Source organism: Pungitius pungitius, unplaced genomic scaffold (genome assembly GCF_949316345.1).
Source record: "Pungitius pungitius unplaced genomic scaffold, fPunPun2.1 scaffold_74, whole genome shotgun sequence".
NCBI lineage: Eukaryota > Metazoa > Chordata > Actinopteri > Perciformes > Gasterosteidae > Pungitius > Pungitius pungitius.
In genome coordinates, this window is record NW_026909801.1 from 4,138 (window position 1) to 25,201 (window position 21,064).

Genomic DNA, 21,064 nt, shown 5'->3' on the forward strand with positions numbered 1-21,064 from the left:
GCAGCAGTGAAAGCACAAATGGACACACCTGCAGACACTGTTTTCGCTTTAATGCAAGCATGCATCTTGAGTATCATGATGAATTTATTAAGCTACGGAAAACATCAACACAAACCCCCCTGTTTCAACATTTCTCCAGAAACATAACACACATTCTTAATGATCTCTAATCGGAGGATGAGGAGAATGTTAATAAAAAAATATATATAAAGAATTTCACTAAAAATGTGGCCAAAGTACACCTGTGAGATTGGTGTATTTTTCCATAAAACATATTTATAAAACTATTTAACGTGACTTTAACAGCTGTAGAAAAAGTAATTTCTATTACACTGAATGTAAAACCCTGGATGTATGTTGGTATTAGAGGTCGTGCAGGTTTGCGTGCAGGTTTGAGTTGAAATGACTTTTAGAGTAAGAGAGTATCGAGACATCACACACAATCCTGACTCAATGGATTCGGGTGGACGAGTTTAGAGACTGGCCCGGGGTCGCCGAGAGGTCATCCGTGAGCGGGCTGGCTCAGTGGGCCCCAGGTCCTCGGCCCCCCGAGAGGCAGGAGGCTGTGCCGAATCGGACTGAGGCTTCCAATCCGTGCTGCTTTGAGTCTAGACGACGTAAAAAGAGCCTCCACGTGGAACGTCTGCATCGACCCCGACGCAATTATACAATCGGAACTGCGATGCTTTGACTACCAGACTTAGAAAATGTTGGTTTCCAAGTCTTTTATTGCCAAATTCCCTCTTTAGTGTTGTGTAGTAGTCTAAAAAAAGTAATAAATCTGCCTGCATTTTAATCAAGTCCCTGAGACCGGAGGCCTGGCGATTTACATTTGACACAAACAGACTCGCTCATGAAAACATATCGTTGTCGTTGAGCCTTTTGTGAGAGGATTCCAGATGTATTGTACCCGGTCATGTCTTATCTCAAGCCCAACAACTGGCTTTTCCTCGCAGGAGACACTTGGACTTGTCAAACACAGGCGTCACCAATGACTCATAATCAGTGGCAGGGCCGACATGCAAAGCGTTCGTTTGGTTCATTACACCTGTGCTCTCCTGATATGAAAATGACTGTGCTTTTTCACTTATTTAACTTTAATTTATGAGTATCAGCCCACCAGCCAAGTACCTGTAATCTTTAAATCGTCTTCTCTACCAGGGGGAAAGGTTCTCTTAACGTGAGCACACAAATAAAGCACCTTTTGTTTAGTTCTTTTAGTTTCAGGTTTGATTGGAAAAGGTTCACATGTTTTTTTTTTTTTAATTTGAAATAATAATTGAATTCGTCAAGTTCTGTAAAACAATAGTCGATGGATAAAAAAGATTCCATTATCTCGCTGAAAGTCTGCATAACATTTTAGATCCGACGCCCAAAATTCTTTCGGGCGCATAACGTCACCAGTACGCTGGGAACGAATCCTGACCTGTGATTGGTCCGCAGCACCTGTACGCAGGGGGTTTGTCAACTCCGGTCATACGATCTGTCATCATCCTTCGCACAATGCAAAAAGGGAAGTTGTAACAAGTGGGTAGAGGGACATCGCCGAGCCTTATGAAACCTAATGTCACGGTAGCCGGCTGGGCGATCGACACTCCGAACGGACACTGACGTGCCACGAAGACGGGCCCCGAAGACAACGTTCACCGCGGCAAGCTCGCTCCTTGTTGGTAGGTGAGTGGCTAGCGTTAGCATGCTAGCTAGCGGCTATCCGGAGGGCTCCTCCCGATGCGGCCGCAGCTAAACGGCGTCTCCAGTGTCTCATTATCGGGCTAGCTAACCGTAGCCAGTTAGCTAACGTAGCTAGCCGAGCCTGGAAGGGCCAAGCTAGGTAACGTAATCGTTGTAACTCGCCGTCTGGATGTTAACGTCGGTGAATCCGACTCATTCGTCATGTTTAAATCGTCCCACTTTTAAAAAAAAACTGCGCTCAATGCAGGGTTGCAAACTGCGACTCTCCCAACGCCGATCGATGAGGGAGTTCCTTAAATGAACGTCATGCAGCTAACACCAGCTAGCTGTCACTAGCTGTACACACCCCGAACGGCATCATCTGTGTTTTGGCGTTCTCAAAACGTAATGCAACGTTAGTTAAATGTCCCGAGTCATGCCGGCGTGCGCGTTAGCTTCACCCGTGCGTCGCTACACAGGTAGGCGGCTGTGTTTTCTCCAAAGGGAACACGAGACATTTGGGTGCCGCTAACCCGAGTTATGTTGACCATTTACCAGGTTAGCTCATCCGCTAACGGTAGCTATAGTTAGCTTGCTAATTCGACCCAGTCAACAAACAACATAACAGGTTATTTGTGGTTAACTCTGTGTCGTAATGCGATTCCGACGGAGCAGACGGTAATTATTTGTAATTGGCAATCCCAGAGGTGTAATTAAGAGAGGGGTTATGTTGCAATACGGGGGATGTTTTTATTTACCTTTTTACATCAACAGACCGGGTTATGTAGAAAACTTTCTGGGACTCGAAACATTTCCCTGCATGTGCTCGGTTGCTATTAATCCCCCTTTTGTGATCATTTGAATCTGCAAGCAGGATTATTTTTTATTTCACCCCACAGCTACAAGAGTCTGTCAACTTTGACATTTCTAGATGTCATAGTTAAATTAGTTCAGAGAGGAAAATACTCATCCAAACCCTTTGTGGAGGTGGAGGTGGGGGGGGGGGGGGCGGGCGTGTGTCCCGTAATCTGAAACTTTTGTTGACTTTGTGTGTAGTTACCTACAGTACATTTCCATTCGTAGTCATTGTGTCAACAGTTACATATCTGTGCCGTGTTCGGGCTGCTTGTTGAACCTCCTAATTGTTGTTTTAATTTTAATAAGTCACATCAAGCATGGTGTGATTTATAGATCTGGCCAGAGTTAACGGTGCATACATTAGTTATAATAATGAACAGCTGCAATATTAACCAGGTAGGCAGCTCAAATACGTTTGATTTTGAAGTTGGTGTTTTCTGTACCATGTTTAAGGCCTTTTCCCGGCAGAGACAAATACTTTATGATGGCTATCATTGCTATGAAACTAAATAATTCAAGGAAACGGGTTTCTTTTGCTCGTCATAATCATGATTCATACACGTTCTCTCCTGTGCGACACTGTGCTTTACTTCTCTCTCTCCTCCTCCTCAGATACTTTCTACAGTTGTTCACAGTAAGTCAGCCTCCAGAAGAAGAGACCGGGCAGTGTGACATGGCAAGTAGAGGCGGAGCTACACGACCCAATGGGCCAAACGCAGGCAACAAGATCTGCCAGTTCAAACTTGTGCTTTTAGGAGAGTCCGCCGTGGGGAAGTCAAGTCTTGTACTTCGATTCGTCAAGGGGCAGTTTCACGAATTCCAAGAGAGCACCATCGGAGGTACGTGTCGTTGTGATGAACGGGCCCTGCTGAATGCGTCATGCGGGCGAGTGACATGCGTTTATTTACCTTCTTGTCACGGGGGGGGGGGGGGGGACTTGCAATGAGTCACACAGTGGAATGAGCATTTTAATATGTAGATCATCTTGCAGGGCGGGGTGCAAACATCAGGCTTTTCTATCCTGAAGAGACCCATTTACCGCTCCCCAAGGGGGATAAAATCCCCATCTGTGGTGTCGCATATAGGAAATAAGCGCAGAGCAGATTGGTAGGAGAGTGGTTTTAAATTGGCAAAGAACAGCACAGGGGAGAACAATATTTCATTGGCGTCATTAGATAGGGAAATGAAGAGCGCAGTGAGAACTTTGAGAGTGGCCAAGAGGAACAGAGAACTGAAGGAGTTATTAGGTAAATTCCTGGGCAACCTTATCTACTTCCTGGTTTGTCCAGCAGATTACACTGGATTAAAGCAGTCAGTCATTGACCAACTCTCACCTGCTGCCCGCTGGGTATCATGTGGTCGGTTACGCGGTACGATCCCCAGAAGGGCAAAAATGAGGTTGTTCTGGGTAGTTTCCAATGGGAATGTGTGTAACTGAGTAACTGTGAACGTTTCGCTGTCGGTTAATCTACCCCCCCCTGAGCAAATTTAAAATAAATAAAAAGGTTTCCAGTGGATCCCACCCCAGATAATGGCTCCTTCCTTCCGCCCCTGCGCAGCCGCCTTCCTGACTCAGACGGTATGTTTGGACGACACAACGGTCAAGTTTGAGATCTGGGACACGGCCGGCCAGGAGCGCTACCACAGCCTGGCCCCCATGTACTACAGAGGGGCCCAGGCCGCCATCGTGGTGTACGACATAACAAATGAGGTGAGTCTGGTCGCCGTCGCTCCCTCCCTCTCGGAAGCCTTTGGGTTATACACAACAACCCGTGTGTATGTTACAAAGAATACGTTGGACTTTGAAAACTTCACCTGGTCTTTTATTTTCAAGGCTGAGTGTATTTTATTTTTAGAAATGTTATCGTACCTGAAGACGTTTTTCCACTAAAAGGCCGCAGATGTTGTTCTATTTGTGAAACGCAATCGAAATATCGTCCCACAAATAGAACGAATGAATGAACGTCTTTCAGGCAACTCTGTTGAAACCGAGTCTTTGAAAAGTTGTGTCCCGTCGGCCCTTTAACCCCCCAATGGCGGAATCCTGCTTTCAAAAGCATTGTTGAATTGTCCCCCTGTTATATGCCGTCCCCCATCTTTCCGTCTCATTGTTACTTGCACTAACAGTCCTCCCCCCCCCCCCCCCCTCCTCCTCTGTTTCTCTTGCCAGGAGTCATTTGTACGGGCGAAGAACTGGGTTAAAGAGCTTCAGAGGCAAGCCAGTCCGAACATCGTCATCGCTCTGGCTGGGAACAAGGCCGATCTCGCAAACAAGAGAGCGCTGGACTTCCAGGTTTGTGTTCTTTCGGACGCGTTGTTGTGTAAACAGACCCAGCTGATCCTTCCATCACGTCACATGTCATTTTAGCTGACGCTTTTGTCCAAAGCGCCTGGCAATGAGTGCGTTTCAACTCACCTTGAGTTTGAGCATGCAAACTTAAAGTCATTTAAAAAAAAAAAAAAAAAAAATTCCTGTTTCACTTCCATAGGATGCACAGTCTTACGCAGATGATAACAGCTTGCTCTTCATGGAGACGTCGGCGAAGACCTCCATGAACGTCAACGAGATATTCATGGCCATCGGTGAGTGTCTCATACCAAGAGGAGGGGGGGGGGGGGCGGGGGGGATTCACAGCAGGATATGAATAATGGAGGCCGGGTTTATACCGAAAGGACATGTCACAACCCATAAAGTGAGAGGAGGACATTTTTTTATTTTTTGTTGAAGTAATGGGGCTTTGTGTCAGACGTACTTCTGTCTTGAAGGGACGTGGTGTCGGCCTCCAGCTGGTTTAGAGGACACACTGATTTTGGAGAACGCTGCTTTCTGGCATTAGGCAAAGAAGCCTGAGGGTGGCGCACCCGCACTCCACAAGCCTCAGGGTGGGGCGCCTGTACTCCACCCACACAGGTTGTTTTCACTCGTGTTGCCGGATGAGACTTTCTCTCAGGACAGGCGGTGTTTGATTGACAGCTCTCTCACTCTCCTGTTAGGCAGCGTTCTTTCATTTGGTCTAAGCTGTTGCCATCTACTTTTTTTTTTTTTTTTTTGCGATGAGAGGGTGGAGTTGCAGTTTTCTTTTTTTAAAGGCAAACAAAATGTTGTATTTAACTTTCACGGACGGAGAAGGTTGTAAAAAGAAAACATGGACAACACAATAATTTACTAAATGAAAACCCTGATGTATTAAGATAGACTTTTTAAACTCATGTTTACAGTGTTGTCATTTATGCTTCTCTACTATCGGACTTTAATTTCCAACCACGAGAGTTGCCCCCCCCCGCCGGATGTTAGAGAGAATGCACATTGAAGACGTTGCACTTTTTGGCCTTGGTCCGGTCCTCATCTCTGCAAGCTGAGCTGCTGATGACCCAGAGAATGTCGTAGAGGTGTAAAAGTGATGTCGTCTGCAGAATGGGACCAGAACCAAGTCACTACGTGTTACACAAACACAGAGGAGTAAGCGTCACAGATTTTTTTAAACATTTTTTTTTTATGCCATGTCATTGCAGCAAAGAAGCTTCCCAAGAACGAGCCCCAGGCGGCCGGAGCCAACAGCAGGGGGAACCGGGGGGTGGACCTGACGGAGACGGCTCAGCCCACCAGCCGTTCCTGCTGCAGCAACTAACTCTTCCTGCTCACCCACCAGCCCCCCCCCCCCCCCCCCCCCACACCTCCATCTCACCTCCCCTCCACACACACACACACACACACACACGTCCCTCCTCTGCAAACCCCCCCCCCCAGAACTGAACATCTGGACATCGGGCTTCTTGACGTCAGCCCTGACCATCAAGCTCACGCCCCGGGAATAGCTAAAGACTCTGTATAGCTGCATTTCTAATACCTTTTTTTGTTTTGTTTTGATGTTCTTCTATTTTATTTTTGAAATTTTTTTTTTTAAGAAGTGTATATCAGTATAATGGATGCATGTATCACTACAACGCCTAAAACACATTCTTATCTCTTAAGTTGGAAGACTAACCCGCGTGGGTGCGATGTGTGTGAATCTCCGACGGGCGGGGGGGGGGGCGGGGGGCGTGGCCTCATCGGTTCAAAACCAAATGGTTCCCACCTCGAGATGCTGTGAGACGTCGATGCCTTGAGATCCCTCCCCCTCCTCCCATTCACATCTGTTACACAGGAAGACATCTTCATCCAAGGCTCCCAGAATATATGTTACATTTTTAAGCACACACACACACACACACACACACATATAAAGGTCTCTTTGAGTATTGAAAAGCAAACCCGTTTAGCTTCTGCGCCACGGAACGGTCCACAACAACACAGGAACCAGAGGTTCAGGTCCGATCGCGGAGCCGCTCATCGGCGCCGTGTCCTCGCCCAGGACAACAGTCTTCGGTTTGGGTGGGTGGATGTTTTTTTTTTTTTTAATTTTAATTTTTTTTTTTAGAATCCAGTTCAGACCTGCACACCAACAGAATATTTGACTTCTGTGGAAACAAATATATATATAAATATACTCAAATGTTGTTAAACGGTGCAATGTCGTCTCCTCCCTCCTATAGCACAGCTTACAGAGCTCACAAGGAAAACGTCTAGAGATTCCGAACAATTGTACAGTTCAATATAGCGCTCCTATTTTACTTTCCCCGTGTCACCAGCTGGTCCAACGTTGAGTAGTGGTGGTCTCGCTCTCTTAGGTATTTGTAGGGTTGTAAAACTCTCTGGTGTCTTGTTATTTTTTTTTCGTTTCTCAGAAATGGTCCACGGTCATGTTTGAAAGAACCTTTTATTGCATTGCACAGTTTTGATCATGTGTTAATTAATGACTTGCCCTTCGGTTTTATATATGACTGGTTGTATTGGACGTGGCTAAACCTACAGCTATAAGCGGGTAGCATAAGTAACCTTACTGGTGGTCTCTCTTACAGCTTAATGAATTTTAATGATGTAAAACAGCATTACTAGTGATGGGCTGATCAGTTTTGAGTGTCTGAATACAACGTAATAAATTCAATAAAGAAGTCTCTTGTATGCCTTTTTGCTCATGATTTGTTTCGGCAGCATCCCGCAGAGGAGAAGTCCACATTGTGCCCTGTAAAGAATGAAAATGAAACCCATCCAACGGTCCACATGCAGGTAAATCATTTGGGAGATGTTCCATAGGGGGTTTGTGAAATAAGTAAAAAAAAAAAAAAAAAGTCAGGATGAGTGGGATAACAAAAAAAGTGATATCACACAGCTTTAGAAATCCATATACATATTTGCACACATTGTTCTAAATCTTATTAGAAGTTATTACATCTTTCCAACTTTACGTACTTTATGGTACAACTGCTTCACCGTACTATCTGCTCACAGTGTGATACTTTTATTTGGGTTTTATGGTTTGCAAACGGCCTACAAAATCAGAGGGATCGTTACTGATGAATATTTTATTTCGTAGAGGGCTGAAGAGCTTTCTTATCCCCAGGTTGTGTGACCGAGCGGACTGAACTAAGTGTAAAACAACAACAGTCGAGTCTGTCTGAAGATATAACGCGTGTTTTAAACTCCATCCAGTAGTTTCCCTGGCGACAAAAGCCATTTTTGATTTGTGCAGGTTGTGACTGCGTGCTGGCTGCCAAAGAAGAGACTGAAGTGGGAACTAAATGTGTTTTTTTGTATTCAAAAACCTAGAAAAGTAGGTGGATCAAAGTGGGAAAATTGTTGATGCATCAAATGCAGAGGTGTCAAGTAACGAAGGACAAATACTTCGTTACTGTACTTAAGTAGAAATTTTGGGTATCTATACTTGAGTATTTATTTTTTTACTTCTACTCCTTACATTTTCGCGCGATTATCTGCACTTTCTACTTCTTACATTTAAAAAATCGCCTCGTTACTATTTCATTTGGGAACGTTTTTCCCTTTCAATATTTTTTTACTTTAAGTAGTTTTAAAACTAGCACTTTTATACTTTTACTTAAGTAAAAGCTTGAGTTGATACTTCCACTTCTACAAAAGTATTTTCAAAACCTAGTATCTATACTTGTACTTGAGTAATGAATGTGAATACTTTTGACACCTCTGATCAAAATGATTTCATTACTCAAACGTCGTCCCCTGTCAGAATTGGAGGTGGAGGCGTAAAATGCCGCATTTTGAAAAAAAATGTAAAAGGCAGTAAAAAAATAACACTCCCTTTGTCTGAAGTTTTCCTTCAGCAGGAGATCAGAAGGTGATGACACACTGTTTTAAAAATGTCAAGCACTGAATGTCCTGTTGATTCATAGCCATCTGCAAATCTCACATAAATTCTGAAGGCAGATGTCTGTTTATTGTCCCTGGATCAGCTCCAGTTTACACTTGAGGGAGAGAAACCGTTCAGGAGAAGCCGTCGATCAATAATTCCCAACTTGATTGTTTCTAATGTTTAAAAAAAAAAAAAAAAAACGTTTCTTGCAGCTACAGTTTTCATAAAATCTATTAGCCGCTCATCCTCAGAGCTCCGTAGGGAGGAGGGAGGAGGAAGAAGGGGCGCCTGTGAGGCCTTCCAAACCAGGCCTGACACCTACTCCTAAAAAATAGAAAAAACAATATATTGCTATTTGAGCCGTCTGTACTCCACCAACCGCATCACTGGCTTTCTTAAAACTGAAGCCCTCGACATTAGCGAATGCATTACCCCCCGGCCGCAATGTGGTGGCAGCAGTGCACTGCGCCAACGGCGCTCCGCCAGTCCAACCCTGTGGGGAAAGAGCTGGAAAACAGCATCCGTCACACACCCCTTTTAAAATAGTGGTGCATTTGCACTTCAAATGTTGACTCGCACTTCTCATCAGTTTTAACGTCAGCCACAAGAGAAACGTCCGATCCTGAGTGGCGAGATGGATGATTCAGCATTATATCTTTCACAGAGTCGTTCATTTGAAGAAAAGAAAGAAAAAAATAATTGGGTGACAAAGAAATCAAAGAGAAATGTGCAGAGGCAAGGCGTATGCAGAGAAGCGGGTCCACTTGGAAATGAGTACTCACGTCCTTTGGGGGAAACCTGACATCGGCGATCATTCGCATCGGGTTTCGGTTCTCTGCCGTCGCCACATCTCATTTTGTTCAAATCGTACGTCTGCTAACAGGAAAGGCCTGTGCGTGCAACAGGGATCGGGAAGCGGTTGCCACAGCGACGCGCTTTAGCATCCCCCCGGGCTCATGTTAGGCCCCGCGTGGCTGATTGCCATCCGGTCCATCCGGCTCTCCGGTGGCTCACACCTTCTTGGTGCACAGGTGATGGGTGCTCTGTGCGCTTTGGAAAAAAAAAAAAAATTTCAAACAAGGCTTTGATGTTGTGTATTGTCCTTTTGATATTTCACACCCTGGCAACGCGAAAGCAAGGCGTTCATCGCATGCACGTGTTTTAGATCCTCTCTCTACATTTCACATATTCTTGATATGTGGAACTCTAACACGTTCCTCTGTGAATTTGTGTATATTTGGACGCATGCAGGGCGGTCGTAGGTACGGCAGGCTTCTGTACGCACAGGCAGTGGCCTCGGAGTGCAGCTCACCTCTACTGACTGAAAATAAGCTCAATAAGTCTGAGACGGAGATAAAATCGCCCCCCCACCCCCCCCCCCCCCCCTGAGCTGAGCGTTCACTCTGGGCTCCAGGAAGGTTATATTAACGGATTGTGATCTTCCAGCTTGCACGGCACCAGATAATGTCTCACCCACTACCTCCAAAACTCCTCTCACCGATGCGATCGCTCCAATCGGCCCCCGAATTTAAATGCTTTTAGCGAGCGGCTCCTGTAGGTAATTTACATCGCCATGCACTCCGCTGTGTGAGCCACTCGTCGTCATGGAAGCTCACCTTCTACCACCCCCCCCCCCCCCCCCCTGTCCTTGAAATTGATGTGGCGCTCATGGCCGGCCTGCTCTGCGTTGGCTTCCCGCTCCGCGCTGTTAATCAAGGTCAAAGTGTCCGTCTCACTTGACTGACACCGGTTGGTAATTAATGGCGCCAATAATTGATGCGCGGGGCCAGGAGGTCACCCCGGAGAGGCGAGGTCACTCTACTTTACGCGTGACCGAAGCATATTTCATGATTAGTTCCAGTCTAGTATGCTAAGCTTGCGGTAAGCTAAGCTAGGCTAACCAGCCACTCCCGTTTAAAGGACAGATTTGAAGTGGTGTGAATCACCTCGCTGCTGGAAAAGCAGAGGAGCGTACTTTTAAAAAAAATGTTGACCCGTTCCCTCAAGCGTCTTCTTCTGGGACTCCATGCGAACGATTACTTTCCACCTGCGGAACAACACGACTGCGTTGTAAACAGTGGACTGCGATCGACATCGGAATCCGAAGGAGATGAACAGTTTAATGGCTGCAATGATTTTCTAAGTCAGCCGCTTGGCGTGAGTCACAATAACAGGAGACGACAACGCTGTCTATATTCATGAGCACTTTGATGAAACAGCTGTCGGCGAAAGGCCTTGGAATGTTTTGGACTGCCGGAGACCAGGGATACACGAACAAAGAGAGCAGCGTCCCAGAGTTTAAGCGCCAGATGCAAGCCAGCGCCTGACAGTGAGACTCTATTTTACCAGCAGAGTTTTGAAATGTTATCACACTGACGGGGCAAATTAGGTTTCCTCTTTTTTTTGGTCAAATTCAAGAGAATTTAGTCAAAAGAAGACGTAAAGCGTCAATTAAATTTGGTTCAAATGTAACGTTTATATCAATAAACAAATTAAATCTGGAAGGACATATATTTCAATAGTTTTATTTGACATTACCTGACTTTTAATTGACGGAAAACAGAATTACCACAGCAACTTCAGGGCTTTGTCCCTTATATTTAAGCATATTATATTATTATTTTATATTCATCAGAAGCAGGTCAAAACACTCTACCCGTAAAGCAAGGGAACGCACACAAATGAACAACTTTTTCCAACAGGCTGATACAACACATGAGGCTCGTAGTGCTGAGCTGGAGTCAAGAGAAGGCCGTTGCTAGGTGACTCGGGAAAGGATAAGAAGGCGTTTTGTTTCCTCGTTTCTATTCAAAAGACCTTTTTGAATGTAACCCTACCTTTACCCTTGGTAAAATATCTCTGCTCTATGTTGCAATTTGCGAACATTCAACATTTAAAAAACTTTTATTCCTTCATTCGAGTTGTCATGTTGAATTCCTGTCAGTTGCCATCCGCCTCATATGTAGTTTACTGCTTATTATAGAAGTTTTCCTACTTATTTTTTTTCATCCAAAGAGGTCTAGACAGATTGTTTAGAACCCTAAACATCGTCTCCCCACAGGTAAAGGTGAGTCCAGTGTGTGGATGGGTAGATTTGCGGGTGTTCGTTTTGTTCATTTCACTCATGCTGTGTGTGCGGGACACACATCTGTTCTCACAGCCACATTGTGGGAACTCGCCTCTCTTTTGGGGACAAAAAGCAGGTCCCTGTGAAAGTGTCAAGACTTTAGGATAAGGAAACATTGAGAATAAGGAATTAAGTGTAAGGAGGTACATGATTGACAATATAATGTCATCAATGTAAACACCATTGTGTGTTTGTTCAATATTGTATTCTATTCACCACATTCACCATGTGGGGACTAGCCTTTCTTAAAATCCACGTAGGTCTGTTTGTCTGTGTATACACTGTGTGTGTGTGTGTGTCCTTTAAGATCTCAACCTCTCTGCTCCTGAACCTATTTTAGGCTTCAGTGAGTCACTCGTGTTCTGAGAGCAACCGGAGAGCAAACCTTTCAGGTTCTCTGTTAAATCTTTATCTTTTGTTACTGAAGTCTAAAAGCCTTCTGTAAAAAAAAAAACATAAAACCGGGGGCGCTTTTAATGTCAAATCCACCAGCGGCACGGCGTTTGAAGGAGACCGCCCCCCCCCCCCCCCCCCCCCCCCCCCGCGAGCGACGTCTGTCGTAGACGTCCGGACAAAGACGTCAAAGGGACTTAAATGGACAGGAATGTTGATGGAGGCATTTACCGCCACGTTGAATCAAAGCTTCCCGCCGGGGGCCCGCTCGGTCCCGCCTGGACTCCCCCGGGGCATCGTCAGCACGGCGAGCATCTGTTGCAACGTCTCCTTCGGGTGGAGGAGGAGGAGGGGGGGAGGGGGGGAGGGGTTCCTCTCTGAAGGAGACACACGACCGTTTTCTGGTTTGTGTGAAATGTGCAACGAAATAGTTCAAAAGCTGTTTGGTTTAAAGCCACGATCGCTGTAATTCTGTTTGGCTTCGTGTGTAACATTTAAAGGGCAACATCTGCTGGCCGGTGTTATAAGAACACAACCTTTATGTCAACAGGGATCCTCAGCCAATCGCAGCGCTCCAATAGGAGTCAAAGGTAAGATTTTACAACTCGTTGTAATAAGTTAACAATCTGCTACTTTTGTCCCGTTGTTGGCGAATCGGGAAACGTCACATGTGTCTAAAACGGGACATTTTGGATCGTAGGGGTCTCGACAGAAAACAAATGTTTTTTGGGGTCCTAACGAGCTGTTATGTTCTACAGCTTCATCAGACCCCGATGATAATGGCTCACAGGTTTTGCTCATTAAAAGTAAATTCAATTTGAAAAAGAATATTTTGCAACAGTTCAGTTTTCCATCAATAATCCGGGGAAAGAGTATTTTTTCCACCTCCTTCTGTTTTCCTACCAGCTCCTCCAAATTATATCGAAACACCAAATCTCCGCCAGTTGTGCCCCGAAATTTCATCCTGATGTTTCGACGCACTGGCAGCTGACTCCACGCCATCGTTCAGTCTGACATCATGTCGCTGTCGGCCTCGTTCTGTTCCCGGGAGAGTTGCGATATAATCTTCTGGAGGCGGGGATCAGTGCAGCGAGGCCTAATATTCTCCTCAAGTTAATCAAAGAAAATGAGCACGTTTCGAAATCGTCTTCTGCGGCCCTCTGCAGCTGCGTCGTCCCTCCCTCTGAGCTCGGAGGTCGGAGCTCTCGCAAACCCACCGTGGACTGGATTTGTTTTTGGAGCCGGCGAAGCAGCCATCGATCAGGAGAACAACCGACCACGTAATCAGCGCGAGCGAAGATTACATTCTTTACATTTGTTGGTTATTTTATGAGCTGATTGCAGAAGACAGCATTTTAATGGCAGCTTCTGAGAAAATGTTGATTGGACCATTTCAAAAATAACAAACTTTTCTTTCTCGTTTTAATATGATCTTTATAACGTATTCCATTTTAAATGATGTCAAACAGTATTTCATTTTAATTTTGTTTCCCTATTTTATTCATTGTCTTCTGACAGGCTATTGCTTCTCCTCCTTTTCCCAGCATCGCCGTGGTGACCATGGACCGTGGAGCGAGGCCTAATCTGCATTCCAACTGCTCGCCTTCGCCTGGACGCGGTGCTGTGCGCGGCGAAGGAGAAAGACGGCCCCCCCCCCCCTCCGAGCCACAGGCGGAGGAGAGAGGCTCAGCGAGCCACTTGCAGATGTTGCTGATCATCGCTCCGGCGAGATTAAGTGGAAGCTGGATGGGGCCCGGCGAGTCTGTATTGGTTTTTGGAGATTGAGCAGCGCAAAAAGAGGCTCCCTCATCTGGCCGCGCGCCTATCGTTCATCCCTCGGTGGAGGTCGGTGGGGGGGGGGGGGGGGGAGGGTTAAGGAGGGGGTGGAGGGTGAGGGGACGGGGGATGAAGAAGGGTTTGTGGGAAAGTTCAGCCGAACACTGTTGTGGTGAATTGGGGTCCCACCAACCTGCTTTTTGTCAGTGATGCTGTTTCCCAGATTTAGAAAAGTGTGCTTCAAGATGTCAGACATCATGGCTGTGTTCGTGGTGTGTGTGTGTGTGTGTGTGTGCTTCAGTGTTTCTCTTTGCTAATATTCTATACGGGCCCATTCTGCTTTCCATAGAAACGGCTGCAGAACAATGGTTCCATCACGGGTTGCAGGTGTTGCCGCTGACCTTTTGTCCATCCCCTTTGTGCATCAACGCTGCGCACAACGAGTCGGGCTCACGTACAGGACAAACATCGAGAAGCCCGGGAGAAGCACGTGATGCTGACGGAATGTTTCCACGTAGTCGAGCCAGAAACAAATCCCAGGGACCGGCATCATTGAAGGATGAGGGTCCGGGTCAACTGTCAACAAAACACCGGCTGAACCTGAAGTATCGCGTCACTTTGAGCCTTTTGTGGTGTTTCTTAAGGCAGTTTATTTATTTGAAAAAGATCTATAAATGAGAGGCACTACGACAATATTAGCATTAAGCATAATGGATTAACACATGTTTTCTTTGAGAATGCTTAAAATGCTATTATGCTTTGAAGTAAAAGCAGGTGAATTAGTAACAGCCTCTGCTGCGTAATTACTCCAACAGGCCATCTGTCAGTCAGCGAGAGAGCGTGAATACACCCAAATGTAGTACATCTGACACCACACATCTGTCCGGCTTGTTCATCCTGGTTCTAGACGATATGAGGCTACAAATAGTTAGTCGGGGTTAGAGATGAGTTTCTGTGATGCAGATATAAGGACAGAAGGACGTCCTTCTGAAGCTTTGTTTGTGATGGAGATGGATTTGCGTTTTGAATTTTAATGCTGCATTCTGAATTTTTGTGTTGAATTTGATACACACAGAGATGCACATTTTAATAGAATAGATTTGGGGATTTCAATGTCCAAAATTATAATATAGTTTCTACTGTACTGAACTAAATACACGTCACCAGCATTAACAAATTAGGACTCTTTTTATTTGAAATTATTCACCTTTTACACACATGACGGTTACTATACACAAGCCTTTGTGGTCCCTCCGGCCCGAGACATGGTCGGTGAAGATGTGCGCCGGGTGTTCGACTACGATGGCACATGACGTATGAGAAGCTCACACACACACACACACACACACACACACACACACACACACACACACACACACACACACACACACACAGACACACGCTTGCTCACACATCCAGATTTGCGAGAACGGATACAAAAACACACACCTCACGATACGTACTCTAACAATCTAACACATCTAGCCATCTAATGTAGACATCCACAGAGGAGGGGCTTAAAGTGCAAACGTGAACAGATCAAACTTTCAAACAGCGAGCGACTGAGGCGACGACCTCAGTGTCCCGCTGGGTCTTTTACAAAAAAAAGCGCTGCCCCTAGCGTGATTTAGCCCAGACCGTTCCTCGCATCATGAAATAATGACACTGCATAGTTCACGTGGGGTTGGTCATATATTATTGCGGTACGATGTAGGTCCAGGTCCGGGGGGGGGGGGGGGGGTCCGGCTGTGGGCTGCGAGGATGGCACGGAGTTCAGAGGAGTTAGAGGAACAAATCCACCGCGAGGAGCTGCTGTCGAGCTTAGCTTTAGACGTGAGATAATCCACGAGGGGAGAGGAGAGAGGAGGAGACAGGAGAGGAGGGGAGAGGAGAGGAGGAGAGGAGACAGGAGAGGAGGGGAGAGGAGAGGAAGAGAGGAGACAGGAGAGGAGAGGAGGAGAGGGGAGGAGAGGAGGGGAGAGGAGGAGAGGAGACAGGAGAGGAGAGGAGGAGAGGGGAGGAGAGGAGGGGACCGGAGAGGAGAGGAGGTGTTTCCCGGATGCATAGAAGGAGAACAGGCTCCTCAGGTCCGGTCGGGGTGAAGCAGACCCGGCGGGTCGAGCGAGGTCAATAGGGGGCAAATAGGACCTGCGGGTGGGAGGTCCTGACGGGCCCCGGGGCCGGGCGGAGCAGCGCGGCGGGGAGGGCCCGGGTCTGGAAGAGGGCGGGGCTCGGGCCGTGGCTGGCGACGTGGTTGGCGACGTGGTTGGCGACGTGGTTGGCGCGGTGCGTGAATGCGTTGCCGAGGGCGGCCGCCACCGCCGCCAGGTGAGCGGGTAGCATCTGCGTGGCGAGGGGCGGGCACTGGGGATCCTTGCCCATGGGCAGCTTCACCTGGTGGGGGGGTGGGGGACAAAATGCAGTCAACTCAGTTCTCCAAAAAGCTTTGTACTTTAATCTGGGCTAAAAAATAATGTGAAGACAACATCTGCAAATATTACTATATTACTGTTGAGCTCATGAGTAAAATGTGCAAATCTGACTGAACATTTAATACCAATTATATTCAGCGTTATCAATCTTGTGGAAAATATACTTAAATTTGACAACAAGTTGCAGCGAGTGCAACACACTCTACCATCAGATAAGGACCCCCCCCCCCCCCCATCACCCCGCCCCACAAAAACCCATCATAATATTGTCTGTACTGTACTGTCAAGTGGTCGACTTTTTGCAAACAGAGGCATCGAGGTGGGATCCCTCTCGGACATTATGCACACGAATCAACAAGAAGGTGGCCGAGGACACGGGGGGGGTGTAGGGGGGGGGGGGGCAGGTGCCAGAAATCAGTGCCAGAAATCAGCTGCTGATTGCAGGGAAAGTGTTGCAGCTGGTTTGTGCTCACAGAGAAAAAACGCGTCGGACATCTGTGAACAATCACACCACCATGTACCTGCAATTTGGTAGAGAGCTATTTGAAAAACCCGCGACTCATTCCGAGTCCTTTTTTTTCTTCTCCTGGATATTAGAAAATGCAGAGATGCGGTGAGGAGGCGTGTGACGACAGAAACGACAAGACGGCCCGGACCTCCCGAATCAACCTCGGAAGGGTGAAAAGGTCACCAAAGTTATCCGGCTTAATCTTCTGTATCAGTAATGGAAAACCCACGCTGCCGCGTCGCCCGGGACGGCGGCCGCTGTCATGGGTCATCAATCACTGACTCGGGGCGTCGCGGCCCAATGGGAGACATCCTTTGCTCCTCATCAGAGGAGCTTCCTCTCTCCGTTAACTCAGTCAATGATGGGTTTCACAAAAAGTCATTTCCCCCACACTGGTAACCCCGGCGCTTTGTCTCGGCAAACAGTGGGTTGTGATTAATGCCGTCTTCCCGCCTCCCCCCCCCCCCCGAGAGCTTCCGTGGGAATGGGGGGCCAGACGCTCCTTTTTTTTTTCATTTTCCCCCCGCGCCGAATCCGTTACGCGACCTGCAGATTCTGCATCGTATATAAAATAAGAAATAAACGGCAGGCGGGGGGGCGGGAGAGGAGGGGGGGGGGGGGTGTTGAGAAGGCTGTGAGGGGTCCTGCCGCGCGGGACGCCGGGTTAAACGCTTCAGGAAAGTATTTAATGGTTATTTTTTTTCGGTTCCGCTCCTCGTATTCTTGGGTTTTTTGCCTGACGCCAGACGCAGGAGAGTTCAGGAGGAGAGAGTTCAAAACCGACATTTACGATGACGCGCATCGGACCTGCGTTCGGGCCTCCAGCGCGCTGACTCAGAAGGGGCCTTGTGAAACGGGGGGGGGGGGGGGGGTTATTTTGTCAATAAAACATCAAATGAAAACCCCCCCCCGCGGGCTCCGTTTCAGCAAACTTTATTAAAAGCCAGGTAACGGCCGATCCGGTTATAAACGTTGACATTTCACCGAATCAGGTGCCATCAGGCGGATTGGTGGCACGTTGGGAAGTGGAATGGACTTTCTGAGTGCTACATTTTTGGCATTCACTTTCGCGAGTCAGACCGAACGACTCTCATTACACCAATGGCAGCTCCCCCGGGCTGGACGGGTCGATGGCGGACGGCGGTCACTTGGGATTGTTGTGATCGGAACGTGGACTTTTGTTTTTTGGATGGCGAGGCGGCGGAGACGCGGGGAGACTCACCGGCTGCCCGCTCTGGCCTTTCTGCGGTTTGCTGTAGGGGCTGTACTTGGGTTTGGCCGGTTTGCCTGCCGCTCGGTCTTTATGACGCCGGCTGCTGATGTGCTGAAAATAATACGGGGAAGTGAGTTCAAAATGATGGTTTTAGACGCTGTGGTTAATATTCCCATTCAAAAAACAACAAATATGCATCAACAGGATAGAAAAGATGATTCATTTTTCATTTGCGCAAATATATGCTTTCATACATGTGAAATTCTCAACTTGAATGAAAAACGTTTCTCCTACACAATACTTAACATAAATAATTCGGCTTGCTTCTGGCGTAGGTCAAAGGTTACCGAGGATGACCAGGAAAACCAAGGCAGAATAAAGCAAAAGTCTAGTGACTCGCAACGCAAGCCAAAGAGGAAGAGGGCGCTTATGATGGCAGCTGTTTTTCTGCAGCTTCACCTCTCTGGTTTTCCATCAACGACTCCTCGCCAAGGGAAAAAGGAAAAACAACTTGCACCCGGGGGTGGGGGAGTGGGGGGGGGGGGGGGGAGCCGTTCACCTTCCATCCAGCCTCGATCGGCAGAAACGGCCCCGCGGCCCGAAAAACGTACGGCGGCATTTTCGTTGGTGTTTTGCAACGTGCTCGAATTGAATGTAGCCACGTAGCCATGGCAACGGAGTTGGTCCCCGCCGCCGTGATTTTTTTTTTTTTTTATTGTCATGATGTAAATAAGGTGACAGAATCGAAAGTGTAGCTACTGACTTGCAAGTCGAACTCTGTAATCCGTCAAGCTGCAAATAAAACTGTCCGTCCAAAATGTGATCTTGTTAGACCTTTACTGGGAAACTTGTCGCAATTACTGGATTTACCATTTGGCTAAAAGACATGTCCAGTTCACCTTCAAGTCAAAGTGGATGTTTCCATCAAATCAGAATAGACTACGAGAACTTGTCGGTAAAAAAAGATCAATCTTCAGGGAATCCGTCTGATTCACAGGTATCTTGTCAGACAAATTGACGGCTGAACAGGAAACTTTGATCATTTTCGAGGCAATCTGCCAACATAAGTACTTCTTTGAGGTGCCGCACCTTTTTTTCTGGATATTCCATAGAAAAAGTGTGAAAAGTGTCATTATCCTTTGATGGCAGAGCTGCCGTTTGCCTCAGCCTCGGGCTGGAAGCCATTCCAGGGTGGATAAGAGAGGTCAACGCTAAAAACACACCTTTTCTCTAAAAAAATGATTGTAAATGAGAAAGCGGATCTAAATAAGCAGAGAAAATACTGGAATATGAAACGTCATTGACAGAAATCCTCGGTAAACTTGAGCCAGTGAATAATTCAGTGAATAAAAAGCAGCTTTCTGGCTGTCTTGCAGGGGATTTAACAATCACACTTTTTCTCCTGGTTTTTCGAGCTGTAACTGAAATTCTCTCCGCTGGATCTTTTTCACACGGAATCGCTGCCGTTTTTTAAAAGTACTCGCTAAAAACCCCCGGCATGAAAAATTCACACAAAGCCTCTCTCTCTTCTGTGAGAAATCCCAAGGCCAGCTCAACCCAAACCGAGTGGTTTTCAGGTAACGGTGGATGAAACTCCTACCGTCATGGAAGGATCAGCAGCTACGCGAAAAGGACGATTTGTGGAGTGACCCCCAAAAGCAACACAGGAAAATACCGCAGAGGTCAGATGGTGATCGCTCTCTCGCTCCTTGATTTCATGCCAGGTAGAAACCCTTTTGCAGGGGGAGATTAGCAGAAACTTCAATTCCGAAGCGGGAACCTGATTTCTCAAAATTTGGAAATAGAAAAACAAGTCGGGAATTGAACCGTCGATTGAAGGTCGACTCCAGTCTTCACCGAGCCACAGTCACAGTTTAATTTTCTTATTGGTCGAAATGTCCCCCATCTTTTCCTGTAAATCATTATTGAAGGCTTCTTCGTGAACACGCGGGTTAAAATACACATATTTCCATGAAAATTCTTATTTGTCCGTACCATGTTTGAATGATCAAATCGGAAGGATTGGACCAACTTTTTTACTTTCTGCCAGACAGAGGCGACAGTTCTCTCGTCTAATTAGATGTCAATGTTGCTATAAGCTTTGATTGCACAATATGTGGTATTTCTACAAAGTCCTGTGACATAAAAAGCTCATTCTGCTGTCGGAGACTTAGTAAATAATCCAGTACAACAGTTGATTCTGCATCCGGGTCTCACCTGTTTCAGCTGAGTCTCTGAGTTGACGTGCACGTCGCACGTCTCACAAAAAAACGTTTTGTTCTGCAGGCCCGTTGTTGACTTGACGGTTACGGCCAGTTTGCTCTTGACGCCCGACCGGGGGAAAGACTTGATGGAGCCCACGCCGGTCCTGGCCTCCAGCATCGTCTTGTGTTTGGTACCTGCAGGAAGCGGGAGGAGGAGCAGTTGAGATCAGGAGGTTCACGCCTGTTAAAATCGTGGTTCCTGCACAATAAGGTCAGTCAGTGGCTGTCGCGTCTGGTTTAAAACAGTAACAGCGGTTTTACGACATTCTTCAGGAAATGCAATTCCAGGTAATAATGAGAAAAGGAACAGGGTTATTTTTAGGTTTAAACCTGACACTTCACTTTTTTTTTAACACAGTTGTTGTATATTCGCAGATTCTTTTCGACAGTTTATTCTAAGCAAAAAGAACAGTTCATTTTTGGACTCGACCGCCGTACACACAGAGAGACCTTTTCCTTTCACCGTCACTGCAGCCAAAAAGGAAGACTTGTCAAGAAATGAAACCCAAACCCAAACACGGCCCGGCCGGCCCGGTTATGGAAGGGTCACATACTCCGGGCTCAGCGGGAGTTCACATAGCGACCTTTCCCTGGCTCCCCGTGGCTCTGGGGCCCCGTG

General features: G+C 46.9%; 2 protein-coding genes across 3 annotated transcripts in view; one reads left to right on the top strand and one right to left on the bottom strand.

The window, feature by feature from the left end:
- The first annotated feature begins 1,426 nt into the window (after positions 1 to 1,426).
- On the top strand, positions 1,427 to 7,531 carry LOC119197878 (ras-related protein Rab-5A). 2 transcript variants are annotated; one of them, XM_037454550.2, is made up of 6 exons: positions 1,427 to 1,674; positions 3,142 to 3,368; positions 4,089 to 4,240; positions 4,700 to 4,822; positions 5,019 to 5,112; positions 6,043 to 7,531. In XM_037454550.2, the coding sequence occupies exons 2-6, from the start codon at positions 3,203 to 3,205 to the stop codon at positions 6,156 to 6,158; spliced, it is 651 nt and encodes a 216-aa protein (XP_037310447.1). In that variant the 5' UTR covers positions 1,427 to 1,674; positions 3,142 to 3,202; the 3' UTR covers positions 6,159 to 7,531. The 2 variants fall into 2 exon arrangements, with proteins under 2 accessions (XP_037310447.1, XP_037310446.1); XM_037454549.2 differs by having other exon boundaries at positions 1,429 to 1,670.
- Positions 7,532 to 15,991: 8,460 nt separating this feature from the next.
- The window catches only part of znf385d (zinc finger protein 385D), a 38,224-nt gene continuing 33,151 nt past the window's right edge, over positions 15,992 to 21,064 (bottom strand). Inside the window, exons 5-7 of the mRNA XM_062560311.1 lie at positions 20,399 to 20,580; positions 18,191 to 18,292; positions 15,992 to 16,422 (exon numbers count right to left, since the gene is read on the bottom strand). Of these exons, the coding sequence (XP_062416295.1) occupies positions 16,156 to 16,422; positions 18,191 to 18,292; positions 20,399 to 20,580 (551 nt within the window). The 3' untranslated portion in view covers positions 15,992 to 16,155. The remainder of the gene's footprint in view (positions 16,423 to 18,190; positions 18,293 to 20,398; positions 20,581 to 21,064) is intronic.

Coding starts and splice junctions, on each gene's coding strand:
- LOC119197878 (XM_037454550.2), top strand. CDS start 3,203: ATGGCAAGTAGAGGCGGAGCTACACGACCCAATGGGCCAAACGCAGGC. Junction 3,369..4,088: donor CCAAGAGAGCACCATCGGAG/GTACGTGTCGTT, acceptor GCCCCTGCGCAG/CCGCCTTCCTGACTCAGACG. Junction 4,241..4,699: donor TGTACGACATAACAAATGAG/GTGAGTCTGGTC, acceptor TTCTCTTGCCAG/GAGTCATTTGTACGGGCGAA.